General features: G+C 41.4%; 2 protein-coding genes across 2 annotated transcripts; both read right to left on the reverse strand.

The window, feature by feature from the left end:
- Nucleotides 1-1,860: 1,860 nt before the first annotated feature.
- On the reverse strand, nucleotides 1,861-6,134 carry socs9 (suppressor of cytokine signaling 9). Its single transcript, XM_034197933.1, has 2 exons — nucleotides 6,007-6,134; nucleotides 1,861-5,195 (listed from the first exon to the last, which is right to left on the reverse strand). Exon 2 carries the CDS (start codon nucleotides 5,042-5,044, stop codon nucleotides 3,401-3,403), a length of 1,644 nt encoding a protein of 547 aa, XP_034053824.1. The 5' UTR covers nucleotides 5,045-5,195; nucleotides 6,007-6,134; the 3' UTR covers nucleotides 1,861-3,400.
- A 137-nt stretch (nucleotides 6,135-6,271) lies between these two features.
- On the reverse strand, nucleotides 6,272-19,165 carry LOC117533897 (protein Smaug homolog 2). The gene is given in 14 exon segments (XM_034197932.1): nucleotides 6,272-9,157; nucleotides 10,201-10,284; nucleotides 12,099-12,225; nucleotides 12,649-12,847; nucleotides 13,066-13,181; nucleotides 13,471-13,556; nucleotides 14,325-14,409; nucleotides 14,411-14,611; nucleotides 14,862-14,948; nucleotides 15,267-15,376; nucleotides 15,499-15,738; nucleotides 15,935-16,405; nucleotides 16,574-17,095; nucleotides 18,837-19,165. Coding segments are annotated over 13 exon segments (2,031 nt in total). The 5' UTR covers nucleotides 16,770-17,095; nucleotides 18,837-19,165; the 3' UTR covers nucleotides 6,272-9,128.
- Between the last annotated feature and the right edge of the window lie 1,390 nt (nucleotides 19,166-20,555).

Below are 20,555 nucleotides of genomic sequence, written 5' to 3' on the forward strand. Positions count from 1 at the left end.
CTCTGAATTAATGTCCTAGATACACACTGCATCTCATGGTTGTTGAGTTCACAATCTATATGGGTCTACATGCAGCAGCCAATAGACCTACAAACAGGCCCAGTCACTGCACATTTTCAGCCTCAGAAAAGCCAAGTGTGTGCCACGGCGGGCCCTGTGAGGGCGTTTGTTAGATTATGAGCGGCACGATTACTACTTGGGGAAGTAATTGTCCCCAGGTGTTCTGAGTACTCCAAGCTTATTCTCCACCCCCATGATGCTCAACTGTAGAGATTAGGCTCAGGGTAAAAGCTCTTCCGTCAATGGGAGGAAGGGGAAAAAGAGGAGCAAACAGACACAAACACACTAAGTATGTGTAGCCAATACGCTTTCTGCTTTGCTTGAGCATGCTGTCCCACTGGGCCCGTTGATCCAGGCGAAGAAAAGTCCTCCCTTTTCCCACAGGACCTGTAATACCTGCGTGATGAGTGCCACAGTGCTGCCAGCTGCAGCATCAACACTCATCCCCACCATCTCTATCCACCCCACATAGAGAACACACAGGCCTGGTGGCAGCCATTGTAAAATAACTCAGAAGCTCTTTGCAGCCACCTGCTGTGCTTCATGTAATACAGCACTGACGGGAACCCAGTATTAGATACAAAAAAAAACCTGTATGTGCTGTTTTGTGAAGATAATGTGCGTAATTACTAGGCTATATAATTGTATGTTGTATTGGTAGCACTTTATTTTATGAGTCTGTAATGTCCTAATAATGTCAAGGGAAATTTCATGGAATGAACTATCTAATTTATGACTAGGTACAGGGCAAATAGAGGCAAATAAGACGGTTTAGATCGTTGTGTTGAGTTAAGGCTGTACTCAATTAAGGATTTGCACAGGAATTAAGTAGAATAAACTGCTCTATTTAAACTAAATTGGTGTTCATTATTACTTTATAATTGATTCGAATGCAGTACCACCTAAACTAATTTACTTGCAGATTTCTTGCTGTTCTGAATATCCTCTTGCACTGATTACAAGTTGCTTTAGTTCAAAAGCTGATGTAATGTGATATTTGGACAAATATATATTCAATTGTACACTTGCCTGTAAACTAATTTGTCAAAAGTGCATGTTCAGCAAAGACTTTCTGGTTACACTAGGAAATTATTATATTGGAAATATAAATCAAACAGTTAATTAAAGCACATTATTAGCTCCTTTAAATAAAAATGAGAAACTATTGGACACAAAATGAAGTGTTAAAAGTCTAGAAATGTTTATTATTGGATCCCATCTGCAGGTATGTGTGATTGCAAAGCATTGTAGTGTGCTAGAAATACAAGACATAAGCCTTGAGCTGTCAAGGATCTGAAATTGCTTGTCTACAGGGTTCAGAGCACACACTTGTGTATGCATGATGGGTCAAATGTCTTCCAACACAGTAACTCTGATTTTATAGTTTAGTTTTTGTGATGACTTAATTAGGTATACAAAGGTCAAAGGTCCTGACTTTGCATTTTGAATGAAGGCTTTAATGCTGCCGTTTAAATTATAGCTGCTTCATTAGTGGAAGAGTGCTTGTCATGGATGATTTGCATTCTGCATATCAAATTGGCCATCTCAAGGAGAAAACAGCATCTCAGGGGTTCAAAAGATGATCTGGGATCAATTCTCCATGCTTTCACATTAACACTGGCATGGTTGTCTTTTGTGATTATTACTTAGTGCACACGACCATTAGCAGTGTGGTCTTTCTTTCGCGTTTTCATTATAACAAAATGTGAATCCCACACAGCAGTAAATGACTCCTAACCATAGGTAATTCATGAATTAACCCTTGAATGAGTCCAAAAGAATCGGGCAAATGCAAGTCGGTCGAGCAATAATTGCTTTTTAATCTTTATTGTGTTGTTTTATTTGTACATGCAGAAAGGCCATCTGCAATGTACAGATAATTATTGCAAGGTATTTTAATATAATTAATATGCATATTTTATTCGTTCAACAAATCACATATAACACAATACTATATTGTAAATTGCGGTCCATTTGTGTGACTGTGTGAAAGCACATGTCCCTTGACTAGTTCATACTGTATTATTTAGCTCCCTCTGTGCCTTTAGGTCTTTACTTAAGACAAATTACTCTTTCGGGAACTTGTAGATTTTTGTCTCCGTAACCGACACGTCAAGCTTCAGGAAAAAAAGCTCAAAAGCCATAATTCCTCACACCCGTAATTTTGTTAATTAAGATTAATCAGTGCTAATTCACTATGGTAATTTGGAATGGAAATGAGTGTGTAGACCCCCCCCCCGATCCTCTTTAAAATAAATTAAGCACAGCAGGAAGTAAAACAACATGACATTTCTTAAGGATTCAGGTCTTTACATTACAATTAGATGCCAATTTATAAACAGCCAGACAAAGCTCTAACCTTAGAGACTACATTTAGAATTGGACAACACAATAGTAAGACGTTAAGCAAAATGAGGTTTCGAAGTCGTCTGGGCTTCATTATTTGTATTCTGAAAATACAGCTGCATCACCTCCTGCTGACATGTTCAGTAGGGTCACATTTGATCCTTTACTTCAAACTTAATGAACACCGCTGGCACTGGCAGAATACCTGATATGCTTTCAATCTTAGCCAAAAACAAAGCAACTGAATGATGTTAAATCTGATCATAGTATTCCTTTACTGCATCTTTCCCTGCATTTGAACCACCCGTGAAAACAAGGCACACAATGAGCACCATTACCATCCAAATGCTAATCTAATGAGTGGCTGGGGAAATGTGACACATTTGCACCCTGACAGAAGACTTATGCAAGCTTAAGATCATACCTCAATGTGTGAATAATACCTCTTATAGCCCTTACTTTAAAAATAAATATGAGGGAGCATTGCACCAAAAACATCTCCTCCCCTTAATCAGTGGTGGGTTCATTGTGGGAAAGAATAACTATTACTTTGATTGTTCTACACTACCACACCTCAGAAACAAGAAGAAAACCTTGTCAGTGTGTATCCCACCTTCTCAGCACGTGTCTGATGAACACCTCTATTACAATCATCTCGACTCACACTAGGACACACTTCCCATCGTCAGATAATTAAGCTGATTTAGTCACACTTGAGAACACAGAGGATGTGTGAGCGTAGTTCTGATCTAAATAACTTTGTTTAATTTGAGCATAAAGAACTTTGCGTCGACACGATCAGTGAGATTACATATAGTAACATCAGTGTAATTTAGTAGAATTGTTAGGACATGTACAGCAGGAATAAAATAAATAAGTATATTGCAGGTTAACAGTGTAGGTTAATACAGGCAGACTGAATGAAGAACTCTTGGTTCAGTTCAGTTTTGGGAGTATTTACTAGTTTCTTTTAGTCCATTATTTGAGTTCTTCTTCATTCCCACCAGGTATCCATCGGCCGTACACGTACTCTCTGCTTATAGTGGTATTCTTTCAGGTGCTTTTTCAAAGCATTAGGAATGGGTAGCATGTTAATGCCATCATAGGTTGTGCAGCTGCTGGTGACCGCTCTGCAGATTTGTTGCAGAGTGAAGGGCTGTGTGCGATAGATGGGGTTCGACAGCAGGGGCTCGAAAAACATGCAGGAGTTGGGGTCCTTGTAGTGCTCCAGCAGCCCTGTAACGGTGGGAGCATGGAAGACACTGGGGTCATGCACGTCGAAGCTGAAATTGTGGTTCCACTGTTCAATGCGTGCATGGAGTGAGCGGCCGTAGCGGCGGAAGCTAACAGAGAACAGGTATCCCTCCTGGGCAGAGTCACGTAGCAGAAAGGTGCCTTCAGGCTTTCCCTCTAGCAACGTCTCTGCCTCGTAGCGGTCCATCACCCCCCAGTAACACGGGAGGTTCGTGATCTGAAGCAGGTCTGGAACTAAACAGTGGATGTAATCAATCTGAGTATGAATGCGGTAGCCATCGTGATGTTTGTGATCCTCGGTCGATGGAAGAATGGCTTTGGAGGGCACGTTGGTCGCTGACACCTCTGGGTCAACCAGAGGGTCAGGGATAGGGTCACAGGTCTGGGAGGGGGCTGACGCGGAGGCAACCACCTCATCCAGAGTGTCCAAACAGCTCTGCAGAAGGAGCTGGTGCTGCTGCTGTCTTTGGAGAAGGAGCTGCTGCTGCTGATGAACGGAGGCTCTCTCGGCCCCGGCTAACTCACTCATACCATGAGCCAGCTTGGGGCCGTGCTTGTACAGAGGGTTAATTTGGGCCGTCACCTCAAATGTGTGGATCTCTGCGTTGGGTGGTGGCTCGACGCCTTGTTCAATGCTGATGCGCCTGCGCTCTCGCAACCTGTCATCTACATCCTCCACCACAGCAGCCATGGCCGAAGTCGGCGCACTGCACACGACTTCCGAATCAAGCACATGAGGCTGGGTGATGGGTGCTGTGTGTTGCTTAATAAGGTACCACTTCTGAGCCAGCTCCGATCCTACAGGGAAAGGGCAGTCATCCAACATCAACTCACTGAGGTGGATCAGGCGCCTCGAGGATGCACAGGCAGCTGACGGTGAAGGAGCCTCTGGAGGTGGAGACGGAGACGGAGAAGGTGGTGGTGCGGCTGCACTGTGAGTTTTTATTGGGAAACACTGTCCCATTGCATCTTGGATTTTTTGCCAGGGAGTGCGTGTGCTGCTTGACCCTCTACTCTCACTTTCGCCAGGTTTCTCTGTAGCAGAGCAAACTGTTCCCAGTCCAGGCCTGGCTGTTACCTGTTCATGTCCTAGTAATGAAGCAGCAGCTTCCAAGCCCTGCCATCTCCAACTCTCTTTCAAAGAAGAGGAGGAGGATTGGTCCCTGGTCTCTAGGTCACTCAACAGCTCACCATACTGAAAGCCATCACTGACAGGCCTCTCAGCTGCTGGTTCATAGGAAGCATGGCCTTTTTTCTTCCCCTTTCCACCTTTGCGTCCACTGCGTGCATCTCGTCTCTCCTCAGAACGGCTCTGTCTCACTTTGGGACGAGCCCCTCTCTCTCGATCTTTTCCTCGGTTTCCTGACTCCTTTGGTAATGACATGATAGATTATGTGATGAGAAAAACTGAAACGTGTTGCCAATGGGTGACTTGTAATTGCTGTTAGCTTTTGGCAGGAAGTTTCCCATCCACATCTCTAGTTTGAAGCGTCATCATCATTGTCCATGCATTGTGGTCACAGAGTAAAAACAACCTGGAAAACAAGGTAAGGGTAATAGTCATATTAATATGGATACACTTTTGTGAAACTGATTAAACTAGTGCTAACCCATCTGCCCTGATACAAATACTAACTCCCTGAAGGCCATGTTAATGTTTCAACATTTTAGAGGTGTTTTCTTTTTCTAAATATCACATTTACATGATGGACTTCCGTGCTCCTGATAATTAATGTGCATTGTCCCTTCTTAAATAAATAAATAAATACAAATAGGCCTACATATGCGCTTGACAACTTGTTATACCATCTACTTCCTTTGAAAGTGTCATAAAAAAAGTTCGTTTTAAGCGTGAAGAATTTTAGAAAGTTAATGAAAATCACGTAAAATGCAGTTGTATAACGTTACGCCAGCGACCAACTCTTGTTTACCAGAATATTTAGCTACCGGTATGAATTGGTATACATTGAGAGAACTACATTGCTTATCAACTACGCTCTTCTCCTGAACAGGAGATTTAAAAAAAACATTAGTATGTGCGAGAAAAGGTGGACCGTCGATTAACAAATCCAAACTTTTATCGCTACAACCTAAGCTAACATTAGCAAGCGTCTCATACTTGACAAACTCAAACTCTCCAAGCACATCGACTGATCAAATTATAAATGTTCAAGCAATAACAATAACATTAGCTACCAGGCTAAAACCGAGCAGCTGTTCGGCTAAGTTAGCAGCAGCTAGCTATCTGCTAACTTGGGTACTCATTGCTACAGGATAAAGTGTTACATTTTGTTGATGGCAACTTATATCTAGCCTTCACAAACATAACACAACATGTGTACAAACCTCAGCAGCTGTTGTAAAGTTTCCAGATGAAAAGGCTTCTCTTTATTCTTAGATAAACTAATGGCGTTAACAAAAAGGCGGCTTGATAAATGAACTCGGCTAAAACCGTGTAACCCGGAAGTAAAAAGTAATTGTTGTAATATTAACGGGACATTAAGGATGTCTTTAATATGACAGATAAGACTAATACAAATAGCTTTTTTTTCAACTGCTCAAAGGCATGTCAAGTGTAAAAAATAAAATAGACGAAAAGACAATCCACAACTGAAGTTGCAAAATAACTGAACCTCTTTATTTCGACTGTCAATGATCCGACGGATGCTGCACTTCAGACCATTCACACGAGTGACAGTACAAAAGTAGAATAAGCATGGGATGCAAAAGGTTCATAAAATATTAGAAAATGTCAGGGTGTAATCAGAATTAAATATAAATTGTACAAGACAACTATCCAATGTAGCCTACATCTGGCTGCATCAATTCAATAATAATTAAGCCTGGCAGGGACTTTAACATGATCTTGGGACCACTTGGTAGACGTCTCCATGTGACACAGGCTCTGTACCTCCTAGTGGATGTATGTGAAAATACACCAGGCTGAACTTGTGAAGTGCATTTCCCAACTCATTTCATGCATCAGTGGAATGTAAACATGGAGTAAACATATTCCTTGGCCTGTTATTAGTGTCAGTTTACTCATAATCACATAATCTGTGGCTCAGATAAGCATTGTCATCCTCTGATGCGTCTTGATTCTGCATGGACATTTGCAGAAACCTGCCTCACTGTACCTGTCTTATTTTTGCAGTCATATGTAGGCTGTACAAATCCACAGAGGCTATGAAAATGATAATCTGAGCCATTTGTAACATAACATAATTGATATACAGTATAGTGAATAGTTAAAAATAATATAGCCGAGTCTTAAAGTTGTCAGCATTGTTAACTCACTGAAGACGAGTGAGTGTGATGCTTTTAGTAAGTCAGATCTATCCAAGAGCCTGCTCTGAAGAAATCCTTGACTAGAACATTACTCAAGACCATTAAATTGATATATTAAGGATGCTGGAGCTGTGCATTTCAGGCACCACATGAACAGTTGATCACGACATGACAGCCAAAGTGCAATCACAAGGCGAGAAAAGCTATCTCTAGTCACCGTATGACCAGAGAAAGTAGGCGTTACATGCCCATACAGTTACCACTTGAAATAAACCTACTGAGGCTCATACAGTCCATGAATTAGGGGGGTAGATGGCTTTCGGTTCAGGCTCTACCCAGCCATCTCGTGTGAGATGGCGTCAGTTCTTTAATGCGTTACATAGTGAGACAATGGAGTATTGTATTCATGACACCAGATAAAATGAATTGGGCATTATCCCAGGGATGTAAACAGTGACATTGAGGCGGTATAAACATACAACATTAGTTGCAAGATTTCTGCTTTAGCTGTTGGTGACACTGGGCCCCATCAACCACCATGTCCTCTATCTACAACAGTGCTGTATTAGTGTGGCAAAACATGCGATTATAGAAAATAAGCATAAGTTATCAATACCAAGGGAGAGTACAAAATACAATTGGAAAAGATATCTTTAAATAACCATCTTTACTAGACACACTCCTATGGCTGTGCTGAAATAAAACGTGAATGGTTATCCCTGCCTTATGATGCAATCCAAAAGTTAAGACCATATTACACATACATGCACCTCCGCTCTGCCACATTCAAAGACAGAGGCTGTATAAGACAAGTTTTTTTGATTCAACACTGATACCACATGATCATGTTAGGGTTCTGAGACTGAAACACATTGAGACACAAACTGAAAATATGGACATCATCAAGCACCTTGAAAAGAATGATTCATCAAATCGTCACGTTGGCCATTTGAGGAAGAGGGCACAGCAAGGTTGAAGCGCTGCGCTCCGGAGCATTTATTACAAGCTCAAGCTTCATTCACCAGAGCCAATCATAAGGTGGCCGGAGGGTTGAGATGGGTTTCATTTAGTTTTCTCGCCCAGCTTAAAGTGTAAATTGAAAACACTCTACCCTCCTCGCTTTTATCAGTTCAATATCAAATCAGCTCTCGCACAGCACAATCCTCACCAGCCCTTATTCACCCCTCTGGTGATTTTCCTCGGCACAAAATGGGATTCATCATCATCCACATAGTAGGGCATAAAATAACAGACAAATTGCAGCTGGCATAAATTATTCAGGCTGCTGTTCTTTTAAAAGAAAAATTATACCATTCTGTTGCACTTCACTACAAATATCCTTTGCAAATTAACAATCACACAACCCTTCTCTTTGGCTTTGTAAATGTGTAGAGGAGGACAGCAGTCACTTCTTCTTTGACTATGGGTTCAGGGAAAATAACCAAGACAAAAATGGTTGAATTACAAGCTTTACCTTAATCCTTTTTGGTCCTCCTCTTGCCATGAAAACCAGTCCTCTAGAGAGGATAAAAGAATCAAGGAAAGAGTTCTAAGTTTCAACCAATACGAGCCATCACCTTAACACAAGCACTGCACTGGTTAGAGAACAATAAGGGTGGCAAGAAAGGGTATTGGTATCCGTTTCAATAACTGTCTACAAGTGGAACCTCAGTGTTTCCTAGGGCCAATTACAGTTTAGTTAATATCAGAGATCTTTTAATAAAAGTGCCTTACTTCTGGCTGGACATTTTCTGAATGTACTCATGTGGTGCAGGGGCTGTGGCTGTCAGTGTGTTCTGGAAAGAAGCCTTGCTCCAAGGCAGGAGGAAAAGAAGAGTAACTTGTAGGGCAGAGCCCGTTTAAGACAGCACCAATCCACCGTTTTTCTCTCAGACCACGGCAAACTGAGCCTCTGCACATCATGTCACAGTCCTGCAGGTGACATGGAGCAGTTTGCTTTTTTCTCTGTCCTGCAATATAATAATCATCTGTATTCCATTTTTAATAAACTTAGTTGTATATAATAAAGTACAAAAATATTAGAGAACATATACACAGTTTTTTTGTCATTTTGTAGTGACTGCTTTGCCTGGTTTTCTTAAGCATACGTATATCTTTGTGCTGGGTGATGAGGAACTGAACAGGCCTCAACTGAAGTGTATATTTTTTATTTCTTCCTTTCATATGGTTGATGTCCGGTCTGTTCCATCTGAGGAGGAGATTGGAAATAAATATGTTTCAAGACATCTACAATCAGAAAACATATTGCACCATATACATTTGATCCTTAAGGCAAGTTTAAGAGGAATGGAATCATTCTAGTCCCTTTTCTCCCAGGAGCAAAAGTATGTTATTGATGTCGTTTTATGTGTCCATGAATTTCTTACATTTATTGAATGCACTTTGACGGCATGCCAGCCATTGAACACATCATATTTCTAGATAAATAGCAGCTCCTTCCCCACGTTGGCAAACCATAACACTAACCTCTCTGCCGAATGAATGTACATTTGATCTTCTCAAATGACTTTGTGGCTATTGTCGTCAACATGTGTTCCTCTACAATGGCTGTTTATGTTATTGAAAGGAAGTTTGATGCCATTTCCTTTAAAAAGGAAAACATGAAGTATGATAGCATGTCTTTTATTTGCCACTGCTGTTTGTGGATACATTCCAGTGTCCTTAATAATTGATCTTAGACATCTAGAAAGCTAAACTAGGCTAAACTCTGTGCTAAACAGTTTTAGACTGTACATAGCGAGATAGAAAAAGATGTCTCAATAACCTCATCTGTCTCTAAGACATAAAAGGGAAATACATAAAGCTTACTCTCTTATATTATATAAAGATGAATGCAACAGGGATACTTTTCTGTGTCAGTCACACAACACTAGAGAGAAGTAAAGTAATACAGAGCTACTAACCCTTAAACTTGTATGACACAATAATGCAAATGTTGCAATTTAGGTACACCATATAATGCTCAGAGATAAGTGTGTGTCTTTCTCGATGTCTCAGCAAGAGGACCCACACTGTGACTTGACTAACGACATTATTCCGATGTTATTAATAAACAAATGTAATGAATTAAATATGAATGATAAAAGTCAACAAACGGCTGTCTGACCAAGTTAGTATGTCTTCCTGGTGGACACAAATCCCTCACTAAATGATATTCTTTCATGGCCTACTTATAGAACTGAATTTGGTGTTGTTGTGTAGCTTTAGCAGCGGGCTGCTGAGGACACTTACCCCCTAAGGCATGCTCCGTCATACTGAGGCATAGTGACTCCAGCGTGGGGTTGATCTCCAGGTCTGCACCGGGAACTTGGCATTCTAAGGGGAGGAGGACAAGAAGGAAAGAAGATTTAGGTTTGTATGACAGTCAGGAATGCCATTCAGTCCATTGATTTAGTGCTCTAAATTCACTAAATCATAGTTGAATATGTATCAAAGTATAAGTCATTCATTTGCTGATTTAAAACAATTATTATTATCTGGTTTAAGTGAAAATATCCTGTACTCGTTTGCTGAAGAACTCCTATTAAGTTAATTTCTTATTTTATAACTCTCTGCATTTTGCTGTAAATTACTGCTTTATTTTATTGCTATTTAACTATATTTGATTATAGTGTCCTTAAAGATTTTTTGTTTTGTTTTAGATTTCTTGTTTTATATGGAGATTCTTTGTTTTATATTTTATGTATGCACCATGACATCAAGTCAAATTCCTCGTATGTGTGAACCTACCTGGCAATAAACCCGTTTCTGATTCTGATTCTAATGTTCAAACAATTCTCTGACCTGATTATGCTCATTACCTGGGGATTTAGTTCTGTGTCACACGTACTAAACACGATTTACCAAGTCGAATCTGCCACATATAATAACAGTACAGAGTAGTCATCAACGAGTGCTTCACAACAACATACAAAATAATAAGGAAAATACAAAACAACAGACAGAAAATGCAGACGTCAAGCTCAACCACCAAAGCTATGGAAAAGCAAGTCTAATAAAAAAAGTCCTTGGGTGCAGTTTTTTGTGTCCACAGACCAAATCGGAGAGATTTTCCAGTTTCAGGGGCTTCAACTTCAAAAGCAGTCGCCTTTGGTGTGGAGCAAGGAACACCCAGCAAACCCTGATCTGAGACCTGCTGCTGATGTGAGGCTGCAGCAGCTCTTTAATGTCTGCTGGCGTCTGACAGTGCATGACACACACTGCTAAAGATACAGGCAGCATTTGTACATCAACTATATAACCACATTAATTTCAATCAATTCACAGGGAGAATGACATATGTGATATATTATCAAAATGTTCTGTTGTTAATGTCGTTACGACTTTGCAGTTACTATAGTTACTCCCAAATTCAGACACTATCAATGGAAAACAGTAGTAAACACACAGTTTTCCAACACAGTCAGTCATTATAATGTCCCTTACGGCCCGTCCACACAGCGGCGTGCGTTGAAGATTGCCGGCGGGCGTGTCTGAAACTCGACCAACAACCAATCACATGAATCTCCCGCCCCTGACACACGAGCAGCAGTTTGATTGGCTAGAGCTTGTACTGGCATATGATTCGATTGGCTGACGCTTCTGCCAAGGCTTCAAAAGTTGAACATTGCTCAACTTTTGCAGCGAGCCACGCCAGCAAAGCTCTGCTTCGCTTCCCACAATGCAGTTTGGCGAAAAGTGACGTCACCCCATTCAAAGTGAATGGTGAAGCTTTCAACGCACGCCGCTGTGTGGACGGGCCGTTAGGGTGGGGTTACCTTTGCTTTGAATCAAGTAAAATAAAACTTAGTTTGAGGTTGTTTTTGTAATCATTTGTTCACTTGTGTTCTTGTACTGATATCTGTTGTAAAGAGTGTGTATCAGTGTGGTGCATATCTACTGCTAAAAATGCTTTTAAAACATTCAACTAGAGCAAAACCACCAAGCCTAGCTAGGAAAAAAATGATGATTTCACCTAAATAAGGAAAAGAGGTTATAGATAAGCAACACATAGGAATCGCTGGTCTGGTAACATTTGTACATTGTGGCAAAGACTACAGAAAATTCAAATGAAAACAAGGGCAGGGATAGACTTTGGTTCCATACACCCATGTAAGTAAAAAGCAAAAGAGGCCGGACCTCATACATACCTTGCTGCTGGAACATGAGCATGGTTTGAGGGGAAGTGTGGACAGGGAGTGAGTGTGTCCGCTGCACGGAGCTGCGACTCTGGCTCGGCATGCTGTTACTGCCCCCAGGGTTGGCAAACCACAGGTTCTGTAGAGGAAAACAACATGTTCTCATTACTCAAATGCCACTCATCCTGGGAGGACCTTTCTTATCTCTCACCTAAGTCATTACAGAGAAACTCTTCAAGGTATGATAAAGATTCAATCAAAATGTGATCCCTGACTGTCTTAACTGCCAAAGTCTCCCGTTTGTCAGAACAACTGTTTACTAAGGCCTGTTTTGTCTCCTTGGGCATGACATTATGCAGATTTCAAATAAAGGAGTGGACATATTGAAATCAGGTTAGTGCTTTCAGTTGTCTAGTCCGCTTTAAGCACAAAGGGTTTTAATTCAAATTAAAAAATCACCAAACAATAGATATAATATGACATCATTGCTAGATCCGATCTGTTGCTCTAGACGTGGCACAGACTGGGGTTAAAATGCTCATCCATTGGCACCAATACTGACTTGTCTCCCCTGGCCTGCCAGCGCAGGATTAGTGAGTGTGTGGCGTGGAGATGCTCCCCCTATCCCGCCGGGACTCAGTAGACCGATGCGCCCGGCTGGGAGTCCACGAGGAGTCAACTGGAACGCCCTTTGTCCCCGCCGCCCTACAACTCCACTCACAGAGCCTGCTGTGGGGAGGGAGTTGGACCCATAGGTCCAGCTAGAGCAAAAAAAACAACAAACGGAACATACATTAGCAATCCATGTAAGACAACTGTCACCTCAAATTATAGTTATTCTATGAATTTGGAAGTGGGAGTCAAAGAGGTAAAAGTTAGACAGTAGGGATGGGTGCAGGGAAATGTAACATTCATAAGTTCTGACATCTCCCCTGCTGGAGAGGGAGATCAAAGGTAGAGAGGGCAGGCAGACTCTCACCCTTTCTGTCGGTACACAGGCATGTCCAGCATAGCTTTCCGAGGGAACAGGCGAAGCAGTTTGAGGACCTGCTGCTTCCAGGAGACCAGCCTTTTCTTGTGAGTTTCTGTGAAAGCCTGACATCGAGTAAAAGAGATGGCAGAAGAATAAAGGCGCCAGATTTTCAAAGAGAATGAACAGGGTATTAACTCCTGGAATTTGTGATTTTTTTAAGCAACATTTTTATTCCTCACCTCAAAAGAAAAAACGGAGATGATAACAAGATTCTATAATACCGAATTGCATGTAAATTTGTCTTTATGTAATTTAAGTATGATTCATTGTAGTGACTACTAGAGGCCTTTACAACAATTGCAACACACATACATGCATCATTCGGCAAAAAAAAAACCTTCAGGTTCTCACCTCATGAGTCAGACACTTCTCAATGAGCTGAAGGTAACAGCTGATGTTCTCCTCATCTGGCCTGGACACCAGCAGCTGGGTGCACACTGAAACAAAAAATCAAGGGTTTATATTAATTCTATAATGTTATGTGTTTTTGTCCCGAACCATTCGGTACAGGGCGTTTGGTTTGGCGTTCCACCCTCAGTTCTGTACACTGTGACTTAAACTGTCAACAGTATTTAGGTCCATTACACCGCCACAAAATAGTTTCTAGATGCAAGTTTTACCTGAAAAGCTTTGGCAGAGCACCAGTTGTACTTTAGCAGCTTCAGCATGCTTTCAACAATGTGTAAGGAACTGAATAATGATGTTGTTCAAATAAAGTGGTGAATGTCTGTGGATACACTTCATTCGTTTATTAACAAAGACATTCCAGGAAAGTGTCAATTACCGAAATAAAATCAAACTGAATGGCTAATAATAAATGAAACAAACGTTATTTTCTGCATTTCTTTGTGTTTTTGTGAACCAAAATAAATACTGAACATTGACCTCAAAACCAGGGCAACCCAAGAAGTGTGTGTACCATGACAACCCCGCCTGTTTATGTATTCATGTCTATAAAGTAAACCTGGATCTGAGGGAAGGTGGATATGGATAATTAATATAGCACTCGGCCTGCGTTTTATGTTGAATGCTGACAAAATGATAAAATGCCTGAATAGTTTTATTACAGTATTTTACTATGCTGTTTATTGTGTCTTATGTGTGTTGTCAAAGAGCACTTTATAAAAGACAGATGACAACTCCCTTGGAAGTCTATAATCTAAGTGTGATCAAATTAATTATGGGAAAAAACCTCTTACTCTTACCTTTACCCATGACCCGGGTGAACTGTCCTGCAATGTCGCCGTCTGAGATGGGTGTGGCTGAGGAGTCTCCGTCGCAGGAGGGGGGGGTGGTGGGACTGGAAGCCCTCAGTCTCTTTGTCTGCTCCTGTTTTTGTGGCGTCTGTCGAGGAGGTGGCTGAGTCTGAGGCCGTGGCTGCGTCCAGGAGCATCTGTGCTGCGCTGGGGGGGCAGTAGACCTTGATGGGTGTGGTGATGATCTGCTGTAGCTCCTGGAGAGCATTACGCAGGTTTCCCCCTTCCAAGATATCCTGCCGTGAGATGACAACATTAGTGGCACATACTGCGTCGGTTATTCAGAGGTCAATTTGGGGTTACGGGATTTTAGACTCGTTGATGGCATACATTTTCTTTACCAACCGACAGAATGGAAGTATCTCAAGTGTCACGTAATCCTCAACAAGTACATACTCAAGTACGACAAGCACAAATTATTTCAAACAAAACACGTTTGCCATTTTTCTTAGAAAGGGAAGAGCATCATCCTCCCACTTGAATTACCTTTTCTAAAGACTTGAGCACACTCTGCCTCTCTCGCAGTTTCTGGATACTCAGGGCGATCTTATGCCGCGCTCCTTTAGTGACGTTCTAAAACGGGGAGAGAAAGTAACAAGTTGCCGTGAGAAGCAGGGGAGTATTCCCTTGTGGGAACACTGTGCAGTGTATACAGTTACTAAATAACAAACCTAATCACCATTTGTTTCATTAAAGCCAAGGGCCAGAGGCAAAATCCACCATTTGTATGTTTGACTGGCTCCATATAACTGTGGGGTGCGTCGGTTAATTTCATGCCTCATTGAGAGTGGATGTATCATGAGGTTAGAGGCCCATAATGTTCACAATTGATAAGGAGGGTGGAGTAATCAAAGCCCAGCCCCAGTGTATATAAAAAGGAGGATTAAAAACCTGTGACTCCAGGTGGTGTTCATTGAGAATCATCATCTCGTCATAGTTCATCTGGGAGAAAAGTGATGCATATTTATGGAGGCGGAGACTCTTCAACCAACCAGGAACATCTAGAACACACCAAGGGATACAAAAAAAAATGCAATGTTACATTTCGGCTAATATTACCACAGCTGTGGACTGTGCGTGGTTTTGTGAGCACCGTTGGCTCAGTTAGGCGATGAATTCTGACCTTTCATGCCACTGCCATCCTCGTTGAAGGTGTTGCGAGCGGAGCCTTGGTCTTCAGTCTGCTCACTGCCAGAGGAGGCTACACTGCTCTGGGGTGAAAGGGGCGCGTGGTCTAGAATGTAGTTCTGCCGGCCCCCTATATCCTCATGGGTAACCCACTCAGAGCCACAAGCCTGGGGACTGGAAGGAATAACGGACATGGACTTCTTCAGAGGGCTGGGCTGCATCTGCCCACCCAGACCTGGGAATAGAAACAATTAATATATGAGAAACAATCGAAATGCTGATGAGAAAAATTAAGGAAATTATTACACCATAAAACATTTACAAAAATGGTACATACTGTTAGCACAACAGAGGGTGTCTAGAATGGCTTAAACACTGGTACAAAACTATTTCCTTGTGTTTTTACCCAATTTGAAAAATAACAACATCACCTGTGTTATTGCTGTTTATGGGAGAGGACATCCCGCCCGGGAAAGGCATGTGTCCGTTCTGGCCTGCTGGAGATGTGCTGGATGAAGGGGACTGGTCGTGCCAGGCGTGGCCCGGGTCCAGAGACTCAGCAGAGCTGGGCCATTCATCTGAGCCTTGGCGAGGGTGGTAGGGGCTAGATGGGGGCCGGGGGGCGTAGCCACTGGATAGGTGCTCCTCCAGGTGGTTTAACCACATGGCCAGAGAGGTGCGGTCATCCAGTGTGGTGGCAGGGTGGATGAGCGCGTAGGACAGCAGCTGCCGGCTTTCTTCCACAAACAGGCTACTCTCAATAGTGTGACTTAACACCTTCTGCAGCAGCTTCATGTACTCACACTTGGCCTCGCTGTTGCGTGGCTGCAGCAGAGGCAGATGGGACAGCAGCAAGGACACAACCTTCTCTTTTGGCTCCTGATGCCACTGGCTGACAATTGCTATTTACAAAAGGGAATACAGAGAGATTCACCAACAATTAATATGTTAGTACTGGTTCAATATAGGCATTTTTCCATTTAAGAAGAAGAAACTTCTAATAATGCTTCGTCAACAGAGATCATTAAATATATATAACAAAACACTCATAATAATAAACTCTCATATACCTGCATTGTTGGCCTCAGCTTCTAGGATGTGTATCTCTGTGCAGTCTGCCAGCCAGTGTTCAAGGCAGATGTGTAAGAAGCGAGCTTGGGTGCGCGACACCCTCTTCAGGAGGGACAACAGTGCCACCGTCTGTTCACACTCATTCCAGCCCTTGAACCAATCTGTGAGGATACCTACCTGATCCCGGAACATCATGGCGTGTCTCCCTGGTCGGGAGAACAGTAACGTGTGGCTGGGCAGGGGGATACTGGAAAGACTGCTCTCTTAGACGCAGACAGGATCAGTCCCACCCCGCACAGCGGGGTCGTATTTGCAACAGTCCTGGGATCCCCTCAGACTGGACCGAGGGGCCCTCACATGGTTCACGTGCAGAAAGAACTGCAGACAGGTGGCAGAGTAGATTATTGGTAAGATATCCTAGGATGGAAGGCTTATAGTGTGTCAATCGTGGTTGGTAGTGCCACAAACAGGAACAACTTTGTTTTTCACTCTAGCATGTTCAGGATCACATCATCTGTGCCCTATTGAAATAAAAAAACAGAGAGAAACATATCAGATGGCAATAAGCGCATTTTTCTAAATTAAATGAATAACCTTAACCAACCAAATATCTAGACATTATACACCCATTCAATCCAAATGTGATTACCTTTTTTCTTTTTTATGTAAATCAATTTAGCATAACACCAACCACACTTGTATATATATATATACAAACAAGTGAACACGAGTCCTTTGACAAATAAAGAATAGTCTTGTTTGGGCTCATGTTTAGACCAAAAGCCGCAAAATAAATATATATTTTCTTGAGTGATAGAACATCAGCCTTAGTGGGTGACGGACTGATTTTACAGAATGTAGGATAATGTGACACAACAACAACAACAATATAGGACACACATAAATGCTTCAACCTGTTTATGATGAGCTAACAACTAATATTACGCTGTTATACAACATTGACTTATTCAAATCAGAATAGGAAATATATCATAACACATCTCAGTTATAACTTTGACTGTAAGGGTGTTACTTGAGGTAAGCTTTTGGTAAACTACATCAATGCATATAGATTCGATCCTGATAACAAAGCTCGAGTCATATGAAAATATAAGTCAATCACAAAAGCTGTTTGTACAGTAAAAGCTGTTTGTACAGTAAAAGCCGTTTGTACAGTAAAAGCCGTTTGTACAGTAAAAGCCGTTACCAGAGTCATGCTTAAGGCAACACCAAAATGGGCTGATTTCAAAAGAATGATGTGGTGACAACCACTTGTGCCTTTTATTTACAACAGCTTTATAGAATTCACTATGTATATGCTAACCGGCAATGGTATGCTAACGTTACATGCCAAAACGATATACTCAAAACACTTCTAAATGCAGCACCTGTAACATAATGTGCTAAAATGGTGATTAAAGAACAAACACAAGGGCCTGTATATTAGGTTTAGCGGACTGTTGTTATCATTATATCAGCGAAGTTTATTGAGTTGAAACGTTTATTGAGTTGAAAGGCTGCCGGGTGTAATATTACACCCGGCAGCCTAGCATTAGCAGTTAGCCAGATTTAGCTTAGTGCAGTGATGTTACCCTCGAGTCACACAACACATCACGGCGTTCAGACCTTTTTATAGCAGAAGTAATGTTAAATATTTCGGTGTCTCGCTTTACCACGCCAAAAATCACGTGACCACCCGAGGCCTCATAAAGTCAAACTCGCATTAGAGAGCTGTCGCGCTCGTTTTAACGTCGGGGTGAGTTGCTTTAGTATTTAACAGTAAAGGTGACATGTTTTGTATCATTAATGTAACCAAACAAAATACATATAATAAAAACCTGGTTTAAGGAAAAATCCTTAAACCAGCTAACAGTTTTGTATCATGATTTCAGATTTATTGGATTTAATCCATCTATACAAATGCAATACAAAGGGCTTGTCCAGCAGGTGTCGCCATTTTGACTAATAAAAGCTTCGAAACAGTTTTCAACACACAATTGCTTCATAGTTATTCAATGCTACAAAAATCTTCTTTGCACACGTCATAAACTTGGTTAGCTAAGCCAGCGTTAAGGGATTCAATCGTTGTATTGTTTATTCTCGTTAAAGCTATTGCTGCCCATTTTCTCCGTATCTGTTTAGCGGTGCAAACAGGGACATTAGGACGCAGTTTTATTCGTCAGCATGTTGCAGCTAGTTAACTCGCTAAAGTTGTTTGAGTTATGATAATCCATAAACAGACTCAAAAGGTGTGTTGTTTACCTTTGTCAGTTGTCACTGGTTGGCGAGCTAGGCTAAAGTGCTAATGCATAGCTAGCTCGACCGTAGGGTAGGGATAGCTAAGAGCTAGCGCTAGCTTCTTAGCTAGCGAGTTTTGCTATTAAATGCAATAATGTTAGCTTAGCTGAAAGAGGCGAAGATTTCGATCCCATTCGAGGTATCCCTTAAGGATATTCCTTTACAGCGGCAAGCTCCCGGGGTTTCAAACAGGCCATGTTAAAGAATGTATGTACAAAAGGTTTATTGCAATGCAGAAAATTAAGAGTGTACGCCTGGAGAAATCTACTTCGATTTGAGTTGACGCAAGACGTAAGTACAACGTCATACGTCTGGACGGTACGTAACGTTTTGTTCCGCCCACTGTCTGGTAAATAAAGAGCTCCTACCCTGACATATAAACAAAACATAAAGCATAACTATGTTCCATGTTCATGAGTTAGGTGACATTTAGTAAACACATGTCTCTGTTTTTGTATAAGTAGGCATGGTCAACTACAGATATGCACATACATGTGCATGTGCATATCTATAGATATACCTCCTGGTAAGAAAGGTTTCATGTGAGGTTTTCTTTGGTAAATAACATGGCTTTTTTATCCTATCTATAAGTCCATAACATGTTAGGAAGTCCTGAACAATTTCCATTGGATATCCCCAAAGCCCATGGGATTGTCTTTAATTTGCAATGTAAAACCTTAAGATATTTGATTTGTAACAGCATAAAGTTGCAAAACCTCACTCTTCATTATAATTGTAATATAATTTATATTATAATTTCCCAATAAGGAGATTGAACCCCAGACTCTTCAACTAACGGCAATCCCCTTTATGCTTGATGGACTAATATTTGTGCCAGTTAGCTGCTGATCTACAAATTGGTAATTGACTGTTTTGACACCAGATTAAAAAACGTCGTGTTTATTATGTCGGGGAAATTAAAGGAGTGAACGAGGGACTCATTTTGGACATTACTGCAGCTAACTAGACAAGATAATTTAAGGAATTAGGATAAAGATACATTTCTCCATTAAGTAGATGCTGTTGAGGATGCATCAACAGCAACTATCAAGGAAACTGCTGTCTCATTAGTCTGAATGGGTTAGAATCAAATGTCTTCTAGTCACATCATTTGTCACAGCAGGTGTTTGCCTTCAGGTGTCAGTAGCCTAGACACAGAACACACAGATGTGAATGGCACCTGCTGTGAGATCACTGACTGGGGTGTGACCAGAGCTGCAGCATGAATAAAGTGTTCACCACTAGAGAGCAGTAATTACACCCAACCTTTATGGAGACGTTTTACTTTTCTACTACATACATTTATATATTTGTACTCTCATGTAAATGTATTGTATCGTGCTTTTGCGAAAGGCTATGACAAAACGTTGTGCTATGCAAGTTTCTATTTGATGTCCACACTTGGATGGTAACTGGAAGTGAAAGTAACCCTAATCACATTGATGCTACGACATTAGTGACTCTGATAGATGATCTGATGGTGACATTTGACTACCTTAACTTCAAACAGTCTGGATCTATTCAACTACATTTCTTCTGTCAAAGTGAGATTTATAGGTTTTTTTATGCAAAGGATTTCCCTTCATGCATTACATATGCATTAAGAGATGTTCAGACTGTTTTCTAGAACTCTCTGCTGATTGTGCACACTGGTTTCAACTATTGGTTTCAACTTGTGTCAAA

The sequence above is a fragment of the Gymnodraco acuticeps genome, unplaced genomic scaffold (genome assembly GCF_902827175.1).
Source record: "Gymnodraco acuticeps unplaced genomic scaffold, fGymAcu1.1, whole genome shotgun sequence".
In the NCBI taxonomy this organism is placed as follows: Eukaryota; Metazoa; Chordata; class Actinopteri; order Perciformes; family Bathydraconidae; genus Gymnodraco; species Gymnodraco acuticeps.